This window comes from Nuphar pumila, chromosome 4 (assembly GCF_984573655.1).
Source record: "Nuphar pumila chromosome 4, dmNupPumi1.hap1.1, whole genome shotgun sequence".
NCBI lineage: Eukaryota > Viridiplantae > Streptophyta > Magnoliopsida > Nymphaeales > Nymphaeaceae > Nuphar > Nuphar pumila.
Genome location: NC_143252.1, coordinates 136,915,860 through 136,928,216, shown reverse-complemented (window position 1 = coordinate 136,928,216; position 12,357 = coordinate 136,915,860). Strand labels below are relative to the sequence as shown.

General features: G+C 35.7%; 1 protein-coding gene across 1 annotated transcript; it reads right to left on the bottom strand.

Moving 5' to 3' along the window:
• Positions 1-1,106: 1,106 nt before the first annotated feature.
• On the bottom strand, positions 1,107-8,891 carry LOC149841221 (uncharacterized). Its single transcript, XM_090004711.1, has 7 exons — positions 8,653-8,891; positions 8,376-8,439; positions 7,083-7,220; positions 3,426-3,656; positions 1,971-2,010; positions 1,799-1,896; positions 1,107-1,716 (listed from the first exon to the last, which is right to left on the bottom strand). Exons 1-7 carry the CDS (start codon positions 8,700-8,702, stop codon positions 1,699-1,701), a joined length of 639 nt encoding a protein of 212 aa, XP_089860837.1. The 5' UTR covers positions 8,703-8,891; the 3' UTR covers positions 1,107-1,698.
• Between the last annotated feature and the right edge of the window lie 3,466 nt (positions 8,892-12,357).

Below are 12,357 nucleotides of genomic sequence, written 5' to 3'. Positions count from 1 at the left end.
TTTTCTTGGTGAATTTAAAAAAATTCCAGTTTTTCATTTATTTATTTTTGCATGTTTGATGTGCTTTATTATATGAAATGTATGGTTAATCGTATTGCTGATTAACAGTACTCAGTTGGTTTTCTTATGTATTTGTAAATCAGCACCTGCAACTAAGGAAAGTGATTTCAGCAGTTAAAAGGCTTTTGCAATGTTCTTTTAAGCGAGAGGCATTATACAAATGAGAGATATACGTGTTATAAAAGGGGAATGACATGGCAAGAGGACACGATACAGTCAATTTTGTGCAGAAATAGTATAGAAGGGCATAAATTGAAGTATCCCTGTGACATAGGTTTGTGTTTGTGTGCATGTGTGGTTGAAGGTTATGATGGTAGAATAGATCCTGAGCCTAGTTGGCTCTTTCTTGAGCCTACATTTGGAAGATTGGGAGTCAGAATGCATGAAACTTAATAAAACAAGAGGAGATCTTGGGTGAATTTGGGTGAAAAACAAGAGCCTAGTTGGTGCTGGCTTTCTCAAACGCAGGAAAACGATACTTTTTTTTCACCCAAATAACCAGCTTGAATTTGACTGAATCTTTTGACGAGCTAATTGAAGCCCAATCCATTCTGCGCTTGTGACAAGCCGGAACTCAACATTCTTGTTGAGCCAAAATGAACCAAGCTTGAACAAGTTCGGCTCACTCAGTTTTTTTTTTCTTTTTTTCTATTTTCGGATAGGCACTGACTCAGCTTGTTTGCAGGCCCTACAAATGAAAATGTACATCCTTTTCAGCAGTCGTGATATCACAATATTTTTAAGAGATTATATTATACCAGAAAAACGTGACATTTCTAAAATACTTCCTATTTTGAAAAGATCATGTTTGTAACCAATTTTAATGGGATAAAAACATGTTTTGGCCTGTTTTTATATCATTTATATTTGCATTTTTATTTTTATTTTTCATATATTTATGTGCACTGATATTTTCCCAAGATTTTCCTGAGAAAATCTTTTTTTTTTTAAATATCGTGAGAATTTCCCCGACATTTTCTGAGAACGAGATATTTTTGTGAATATGCTCTTCAGGTGCGTGCCAGGAAATACCTGTATTTTGTTCACTTAGTGGAAACCCAATACCATCCCATGTTTGGATTTCAAATGCATTGCCAATGTCCGTTTTCCTTCCACTTTTTTTATGAATTGCAAACATCATGTCCTGAGAATTAATCAGCAAACAGCAGAACTCCCGAGAACCAAAGTTCAAACCCATGCCATGTGCCATACTTGCACATGTTTTCATTTATTAGCTGCAGGTAAAGAGACCCCTTCTGCATTTTCTCTAATATTTTAAATTCCTTAGAATTTACGAGGGCCCAACTAAACAAGAAAAAAAGGGACCATAGGAAAATTTGTAAAGTACATGTGCATAACTTAAAACTAAAAAAATAAGCAGTCTTCCTTTTTGACATTATACTGACAAGGCATTTTGGCACATAAATACTGGTTAAAAGTTTCTGACTGACCCTCAGAAGGTGACAACTCCCAGTATATGCAGCTGATTTTTTCCACTAGGACTTGTGTGCCAAGTTCTAAGAAAATGCAGTAAGATATAATAGAACAAGTTGAGTTGAGGGTTCTCAGGCTGTCATGACTAAGTAATGCACCTGTGTTTCCAGTGGGTGTTCCCCATCATTCGAGTTGTTTTGTTGCCTACAAAACTTCTGATATCTGCAGAAACACAACAAACAAGATCTCTAATTCAACATAAGCAAAGAAATATTGCAAAGATCATGGCTAGCAAAGGACTCACATGTATAGGCATCTCTTCAATGATAATGCCACAGCCTTCCTCAATGCCTTTAAGGATTACCACCTCACCTCCAACAACCATGTTAATGGCAATACCATCTGCATGTCCAGATCCTCTTATCAACTATTCAGCCAGATCACTACAGTGAATAAGAAAAGTTGAAGACTAACACCTGAAGCCAAGCAAGTAGACAAGCGCCGCAAATATGTCTCCTGCAAAATTTTAGAAACATTGAGAAGATACATTCCAGTGCCACCATGAAATTTCTACACCTAAATCAGCACACTATGAATAAGGGTTTACCTAGGCAAAAGGTGCATCCAGCCATACACAATAACCAACTTATCTGTCTCATATGTTTGAAGCTGAATTATTACCAGTTCAAAAACTGCCTACAAGTCATTTACCACAAGGTACAAACTATAATCATAAGCAGCAAATTCTGCTTTTAGTATTACATTTAGGGCCCGTCTATTTCAAGAGATGTGCCTTTTGTATGAAAGGTACACTCTTCAAAAAGCTTCCACTATTAGTGGGATTACCATGGGAAATCATTTCCCCAAGGGGAGGGGCAAAGGAGTTTTCATAGGAAATGTTGCCTTTCCTACGAAAATGGCAGGGCTCATGTATGGGTGTCTGTTTCATTCATGGTGGGAAAAAACCCATTTTCACATGAAAAGGTCATTTTTCTATGAAACAAACATGCCCTTATTGTTATCAATTGTGATTCCTTTGTTATGTTGTAAATCAATATATTGTCGATGCCATTTCAAACAAAACTCTAGAGTGTCCAGAAAAGAAAAGAAAAAGAATCTTATACATAAGCACACACGTCTATGTAATGCATACATATATGTACATAGTCTAGTAAAACCACCCTGTTTTTTCAAATTTCTAGATTCTTTTCCGGATCAAGCTCTAGTGATATGGTCTACAAGGCTTGTTTAGTCAAAAGCATGTTTTGGATCACCCAATTGTGTTTCATAAACAGTTTTTTTAAGAGCTCAAAAAATGAACGAAACACAATGTGCCAAAATTTCACGTTTGAAGGAATCATCTTTTCATCAAAGCCATGGAACCAAAGTGTGATTCCTAATAAACGAACTATGTTGAATGCATCAGTGGGGTCAGATTGATCATATAAAGCTCACACCTATAAGTTTGTGCCAAAGAGTAATATACACACATTTGCAATGGTTGACTGCATGCACAATCTAGTTGGAAATCATAGTTCCAAGTTGTAACAACTCAGTCTGACCTCATAAATGTGTTCAGCATGGTTTGTTTATTAGAGATCACACTTTGGATCATGCTTTTCCATCATGAAAATTTGACAGTAGGGGCCAATGATTTTTGTAAGGCCTTGAAAATCTTGCAAACATGTCACAAACACGTGATACAAAACCTGGTTCCTACTAAAAAAAAACATGTAGATCATATCTATAGGGTTAGATTGACCAAAAAATTAAAATATACACATAAAAAGAAAATTTGCTGGTGGAATGTGCATGCAGTTGACCATGGTGTGTGTTGGTGTTCGTGTGTGTATGAGCAGAGGCGTTGATTTCTTCAGAAAACAAAAGAATGAAAACAATATGATTCTTATTGAGAAAAAAATTAGGTGCACCTTCTTCGTTGCTAGCTCATAGTTTATCAAAACACGAGCAGAGAGTGGGCTCTCTCCAGAAGCAGCCAGAGGTAGGCATGCATCTGTTACAACCATTACAAATGATTTCTGGCCTTCAGATTTTTCTTCAAGATACTCTTCTGGGGCATTGACCTTGCGACTCCATTCAACAGTAGCTTGACGAAACTTATCAATTGTCAATGCACGCTCAGATTCTGCCATATCACTGTACTGTATGGACAACGAGACAACAATCACGTTTCAGTGATCATCTGGGACTTACAAAAATTTGGAAGAAACAACCACTAGAGTACAAGAACGCACTTGCGTTTATGAGCAAATTCCTGTGCATCAGCAATTATTATCTACAATCTTGTACAAAGTCTCCAGCAGTGGCAGCACGAGAAGCATGTTTGTTTTCAATATAACATATCAACCGCAAAAAAGAATGCATACTTGCAGGAGCATGTTTGTGCTAGCAGAAGTACCAGACTACAATAATTCTTCTGCATTATGCAGAATATATGTACCACAGATCTCTTATATGTAAAAGAGTTGGGTAATCTATATCATGAAGAAAAAACATCATGAATTCATCTACTTTAGCTTTTGTGCAATAAAGGTTTCATTTCATGCTATATACAATTGGTTCAGTTTTCACCAATTTTAATCAAATTCTGTTAATTCGAGGGTGCATGGTATAATCACAATCTGAATCTCAAATCCAATTTTGCATATGTATTAATTGGGTTGCATTAGGACAATCCAACTTGACATGAATCCTAGGTGGACGAGTTAATCCTTGATTGTTCTCTATTTTCATGCCCTACTCTCCTCTATATATAGTATTAAGGGGTCAAGGAACTGTGTGCTTTAAGAATATTTAAGGTGGTTTAACACTATAAATTAGATGGACTTGTATAACAAGCATTTAAGTTGGAGTGCATGCTTCTGTCTCTGAAGTACAAAATTTTGGTATCTTTATTTGTTAAAGTTAGAAATGACAACCCTTGGCCTAGCAAAAAAAGTTAGAAATGACAAATACTGTATCAATTCAAGTTCTTAACTCCAAAGTTCTTTATAACTTTAAAATGAGAACTGGTTTTGTGAAGATGTTTCTTGAAGTATGACATGTCTAGCTAGGAATCCAATGCCAGTGTTTCAGGGTCCTAAATGGTATTTTCAGATGCCTTCTCAGTTCTCATTTATTTCCTTTATGCGTGCATTGCTGTTTAGAGTTTTGCCGTTTGTAGTTCAAAAGAACTTGATCACCTAAAGGACAGGGGGTATATGCACTGTTACTTATAGCAAACTTCCTTTTTGGTCTTTCCAAGAAGAAAAGAGCAAATGGTTTTGTTTTCAGTGCATATTTAGCTGTTACGACTTATAACAGATGCTGCACGCAGACTTTCAAGATTAAGTACTGAAGACATAACTTATGATTCAGTTATAAGCTACACTATTTGAAAAGTCTGTCAATGTGGCTGTTTACGGTTATTAGAGCTGAAGTGAGATTGTTCTTGCAGGTAACAGAAGCAAGAATGATATGTATTGAGAAGTTGGGCTTTGACTTGCATCTTCGTTCTCCAGAGGAAGAAATTTTTGCAGTCCGCATTCCTTTTGATCAAGAAATATCAAATAGTACATTGAGATCATCTATCTGTCCATTTATTGTCAATGGACATGTATAAAATCAAAGGTGAGAGAGGTCATCATTTCCTTTGGACTTCAAAAGTGAAGATGAACCGACTGGCTTGGACTAAACTAAATGTGAACTGTGTATGTCACATCACAAAACTGAGTGTGACTTCGCCAATATAGGGCCTTATTTTATAGAGTAATTGTGCATGAATTAGTAGTTCTGGTAGAGCTAATGCTTTTCTTGCTTGTTATCCATTTAGACCATCAAAAGTGCTTAGTCAATCTGCTTGTTTTTTCACTCCTTCAAACTTGATAGCCTGCAGGTACCTTAACTAGTACTCACAATTTATCAATCTGTCAACTAGTTGCTGGCTTGGACTTTGTTGTCTCTTTTGGATCTATAGTTGCTATATGCCAAGATGTGGGCTTTCCAAACCCTCTTGTGCGATGTTATCAGGCTTGCATGCATCCCCCCTTCTTCGTATCCTGCTTCTGTGATTGCTTCAGTTCCATCTCTTGTTCTCCTGAGGTGTTGATGCCTTTGGAAATATTACTTTTCTTCAAGCCTCAGAGTTTGTGTAAGTTTGCCCATTTTATTAGGAACAAGGATTAGGAATTTCTAGAGTTAATCTAAAGAATGTGCATTTCTATACTCTTTATCTTGCTTTTAGTTGTTTATAAGGTCCATATGCATATGGTGTCTATGATATTGTATTGGTGCAATGCACCGCAAAAACATCAATTTGCTCTTTCACAGCATCGTCTCAATTCACTTATTTGGATACATCTTCTTCTATCATAGTTGTTGCAAGGAGATAATCTGATTAAAATTATTTCCCAATTACAATATTTAAGCCCACAGAGTAGCCAGCATACCACATAAGAATCTGTATATAAAATTTCAAAGGCCACCAATCTCAGAGGATCATTATTAACCTAAATAATGAACATCTGGTCTATTTCACCACAGATGCAAAGTTGTGAGGCTATAAAGTAACAACATGCAAGTTTCTTCTAGTATGTACTTCTTGACTTCAGTTTCCAAACTGAATGAATATAGCTTGAAGATGGAACAGGTCATGTATGTTTGATCTATAAAGAATTATTTGCTTGCAATATCAGAAGTTAACATGAAGAGTAATCCTTATCTGTCATTACATCCAGTTAATCATGGAATAACTAGTTAACATGAAGGAAACTCTAGGAAAAATTATATTTTTCGCACTGAAGAAAACTCTATGAAAATTTATATTCTTCTTAAATTTTACAGATCATAGAAATGCTTCCTAGCAATGAAGAAAAATATTCAAATCATAATACGTCCTAGATAACAAGACAATGTAGACACCAAAGAATGTTTGAAAATAATAAACAGATATAACAGGATGTGCATGTCTACTAGTACCCTCAGAAGTTTTACTCCAAATAAGCGAAAATAAAAGATGAAAACAAAAATACTTGCACATAATAGAATTGTTAAATATATATATATATATATATATATATATATATATATATATATATATATATATATATATATATATATATATATATATATTTCTTTTGTAATACCCACTAGGGGCAAAATAGTCTTTTCACATTGTACACGCATATCCTAAAATATATGCTTTCTTTTCTTTCTCCTTTTCTTTCTTTCTTTTTCCTTTTTTCTTTTTTTTCTTTATTAATTGAGAGGGGTCCACAAGAGTCGTTAGACCCCTCCAGCGGTCATAAATATGACTGTTGGAGGGGCTCCAACGACTCTATGGGAGCCCCTCCTTGGGTCCCTTTATGTGTATAAATAAGGGGCTTGGCCCCATGTAATTGTATTGCTTCTTGTGAAGCCTCATGTGAGTGGAATATAATTTTTCACTTTATTTTGTGTGTTTTACCACTTTTGTGGTTTGTTGCAATCTTGCCCATTAGTGGCTTCTTGTGTTTGTGGGTGCTTTCGTGCTTGCTCTTGGAGATATCGCCTCACTCATTTGGCACTTCATTACAGGAATGACATAATACCAATGAGCTCAAGGATATGGATGTCAAGTTGGATATGGTGGCACACACTGCATCAAGCTCATCACGAGAACTGCAGCACAAAACAATAGGCAAAGAAGATCTTCTGCCGATAACATCCAACAGATCAATCAATGTTTCCTGCAAGTACCAAACAAATAAGCTAAAGTAGAAAGATAATTTACTGACACACACTCTACAAGCAGTAAGCTCCTAAAGAAAAGTGGCTTTTGCAGCCATTTGTGTCTGTATAAGCAAAAGCAAAGATTTATACTTATATCTCAAGTATCACGTCACCATAAAGACCATCTGAATATAGCTCCAATCTAGAGATCACATAATCAATGCAGACAAATTGCAGACTCAGATACCCACATTTTGGTTAACTAGTCTTTTTCCTTGTGATTATTTGTCAATGAACCTTGGGCATATCAACCTTTAATATCGCTTTAATAATTAAAAGATAGAAAGAAACCATTATTCAGATGATTAATCAATGCGTGGTTAAACAACTAAAAAATAAGTCATATGTCATCTCAATTTTGAGAAACAAGTGCATGCATTCAGTGTTTTCTAGACTAGGACCTCAATCTATCTTATCATAAGAAGAGCATATCAAAATGGAACAATTATTGAAGATATAGGGAAGAAATGTGCAAATGGATCACATCCAAAGTATCTTAGTGCCATTCACGCTCCCTTCTGATGGACAAGGGGCATTACACAAGGCACCACACTTGAGACCAAATTCAATCCCATTTGCGTCCAAGGTACATTGGGTTAGATCCTTTATCAAATAAGTGAGACAAATAGAATCTTTGACATTATCACCCATTAGAGTATTCTCATATGAAGAAGAGAAGATGGAAGATCTACATGATATACTTGCCCACTGTAAATTTCAAGTTCTATGTCCAAATAGAACTTGTCAGTGGTCTACTGTCCCAGAAATGATGCTATCTTTGTGAGCAATGGTATGGGACACTTCTCAAAACTAAACTCTCTACTTAACAGACCACCATCCTTAGCAAATTAAGCATTTCATAGAGAACAGACACATCTTCATAGATATGGAATTTGCTATGTAGTTTTTTCCTCATATTTTCCTCTTTTGATGTCTATAAGTCAATGGGGAGAAATAAATTTTGGTTTCAGGAAGCACCCACTTCAACAATTACCGAAAGGAATCACTTCCTAAGACAACTCCATCATTGAAACAACCAAATTTGACAAAATTTATGGCACTACCCATGTGATCAATTGTAACGATTTTGTGTCTGAGGAGACGATGATTACCATCTTAAATTGGAGTCTGTCGACGGCGACGTAATACTGACGGATGGCCTCTCCATCTTGACGCCTACACAAGAGAAAGAGCCGAAAGAAATATAACATAAGACAAAATGTTGAACCCATGAACTGAACAAGAGCAAAAGCCAAAACAAATAAAAGAAAGCAGCAGAGAAAAAGAACATCAGACAGACAAAACGAACTCACGCAGGAGCCGCTGGCCCAAAGGGCGGCAAAAGAGGAGGAGCGACAGCACAAGAGAGAGAGAGATTGGATTTGATACCTGAGGTGAGAAGAGGAGGAGGCGAGAACTTCGACGGTGTCAATCGCCATGGTCGCCGCCAAACCGAAGTCCGCTCAACAAAGTATTTGATGCGCCTCCGATCGGAAGGGCCTAAATCACAGGGAGACGATATTTTAGCGGCACGTGTCCTAAGACACGACAAATGCAGGCTGAAGACACGTCTGACACATTCAACACTTTAACTACAAATTCTAATGATCGAGTTTTTCATCAACTGGACTTTGCATATTGAATTTTTATTTATTTATTGAGCGACGTGTTTTGGATTATGAATTTCAATGTTTAGATGCATTTTTTAAAGCACTAAAAATCGACGGTATCGTACAGTTTTACTAAATAAATTATAAATGATAAATATATGACATCGATGCTCAAGCATTGGAGGTGGGAAAACATCCCATCGTTGGTTGTGAATTTTGGAGATTTTTTTGATTAGACGGTTCTCCTTTCCTACTTATACATAGAGAGAGATAGAGAGAGTGTCGGGATTATGCTGCTGCCCCTTTTTTGGTTAAGTTGTGTCATGACCCTTCAAATTTTATGGTTTTTGGTGTTTTGTATTGATTTGACATAAAAATGTGAAAATTTATAGTCAAAATTTAATACAATATCAATGTTCAATTTTTTGCCTCTTTAAAATATACATATGCGCATAAAGATGCTTAAGCAAAATCATGTTTTCTATTGAATAAACATTGATAAAGACATCTAACAGTAAACTATCAAAAAACTAAAAACTATGATTTTTTGGAAGGTTCTAACATGACCTAAAAAAAATGAACTGCTCTCTCTCTCTCTCTCTCTCTCTCTCTCTCTCTCTCTCTCTCTCTCTCTCTCTATATATATATATATATATATATATATATATATATATATATATATATATATATATATATATAACTTGCCCACTACAAAACCTGCCAAACCTACCCACCCCACATCTGGACCCACCTATCATCAAATTCACCACTTTGTGTGGATCTACCAGTTGATTGGACGAGCACCTAAAGGTTTTGGGCTCGCGGTGCAGGAGGGATGTCGACGATAATTCATGTGCCACCAGAGGTTGTCAAACGATGCTAAAAATGATGACAAAGTTAGCCAAAAAAACGGATCTCTCTAACTATGCAGGCTTGAGTACGATAAAATAGGCTGCATCGCAAAGTATCTTCGATCGGCGATCTAAGACCACCATTGGGAAGATCTTTGACATGTAGTGTGCAAAAACGTAATTAGCTGGTCTGCCAGAAGTTGCAAAAACATTGTGGTGGGCAGGTTTGGCATAGTTTTTTTGCAGATAGACTTTCATATATATATATATATATATATATATATATATATATATATATATATATACACAGTAGTAAATACGAGACGTTGTTGAGCGTCCATCATATTTTTTTCTTAAAAAATGCTGAAACAATTAAATTTCTTTTTAAAAAGGATGACTGTGCCCTTTATATGATTTAGTGGTGGTTTCAAGCGTCGCTAAAGGTCCCGGCAGAATTGGGACCTTTAACAGCGCTCAAAAAGCCAAAAAACAGAAAAATTTGCTTTTTCAGCATTTTTTCTACGTTTGTTGTGCTGGCCATCCATAACGCCCTACAATGGATGGCCAACATTTGTGCAGCTACCACTTTATATATATATATATATATATATATATATATATATATATATATATATATATATATATAGAGAGAGAGAGAGAGAGAGAGAGAGAGAGAGCTGTGAAATCCATGCATACTAAATCAGTGGTCAAACGCATTGACCATCCATCGCGCACGTTGATGGATAGCCAGCACGAAACAAAACAAAAAAATCACATTTTTTATGAGTTTTTTCACCAAAGGGGCATTAGGACAAAATTATAGCCACTAATGCTCTGGGCAGAAAAATAAGTATTACCAGCGATAAAAATCACTGCTAATGACCTTTAGCCATGATTGTTGTCTCCTTTAGCGGCGACAATTTTGTTGCCGTTAATGCCCTGTTGGCAGAAAAACTCATCATTTTGATGCTATTTTTTTTGCACGTCAACGTGCGTGATGAACGGCCAGCGCGATTGACCACCAATTTAGTACCTAAGCATTTCTCATATATATATATATATATATATATATATATATATAAATCATGTAAGAATATAAGAGGAAAATGGAGGGAGTGAAAAGGAAGAAGAGCCATATGAATCCTGGCAAAAGATTAGAGAAACCATCCTTTTATTCCACAATATAAAGAGATATTCCTAACAACAAAACCATGAATCTTTATTTCAAATTTTAATTTCACATCATTCCCTAAGAGACCAACCAAACAAACGATGAAATTGTCAATCTTGTTCACCTCAACCTGCACTTTCCCATAATGACATGAGCACTAATGGGATTTGTACAAGTGAATCAACCGCGCACCAATAGAAATTGCACAAGAAGTGAATCAAGTTGATGGAAGAAGAATTTCAGATTTTAAGTTTGAATAAATTTTAAGCCTTTTACAAAAAATTCCGTTTTAGTGTTTGAATGAATTTCAGCATGTCTAGGTTGTGAAATTTTAATTAATGTGTTATCATGAGGGGTTTGCATTGAATAAGATTGTAGTAGGTGCACGGAAATTTTTGGAGCTGAGCTTCTTTTTTATTGTTACACGAGCTTCCATGGACATTCATCACTATTATTATGATTTATGTCAAATAATATCTTGATTTTATATACGTTTGCTTTCAAATTATAATTATAGAAGAAAGATTTTTTGATGAATTGGTGGTCTTGAGGTTTGACATTTAACTAAGCATATATATATATATATATGCATGTTTAATTGTAAGGAGAGGAGGATGTCTATAATGAATTGGTGGCTTGGCATTTAACTAAGTGAATCCGTGTTGGGTTAAAACTTGCTAGAAATAAATTTTTGTGACCCTGAAATGATTTTTTATAGTGTTTGCATATGAATACATAGGGTTGCATGGCATAGTATGTAATTGTTGTTGCATTAGTTCTTAGGTTGTAAGTGTTTCTTCGTTTGTCTATTATACATAAGTAGCAGTAGAAATTGATGCATATGGCTATTAGAACTTTAAGTTTGTATTGGTGTGGCTTGATTTGAGTTGTTGTTGGTGTGGCAATAGCCCCAGAACCCGGGAGAGTACCTTGCAAAATTGTATATTTCTTGATTACTGAAAATTTAAGTAAAGAAGACATACTAAGATTGCACATTTTTCTGTGGATCTGGAATGACGGCGAGCTCTTTGGGCCCGTCATATGGTCTAAAGGATCCAATCTCTCATCACCGGAGTGTAGGAGACAACCATGTGGATCTGAGATGATGGTGTACTAAAAATTAAAGCCTGTCATATGGTCTAAGAGAACTCGTCCCCAACCATCTGAGCCACCACCACTAGCCTCACCAAACCATCATCATCCCCACCACTACTACCATCATTATCTGTCAAAAATAAAATTAAGCAAAAAATAATGGTTAATCATCCGTACAAATGCATAATCAAGAAAAAAAACAGCAAAAAATCAAGCACATAGCTTTTAGCACAATAGTTTTTCCCTCATAATAATAAAAAAAATGAATGCACTTTTCCATCTTTTCCTTTTAAAATTTCATATTTGTTCTGGAACCCCATTTTAGGTCACGTATCATATGCATAGTTGAGGCACAAATAGCATGCCT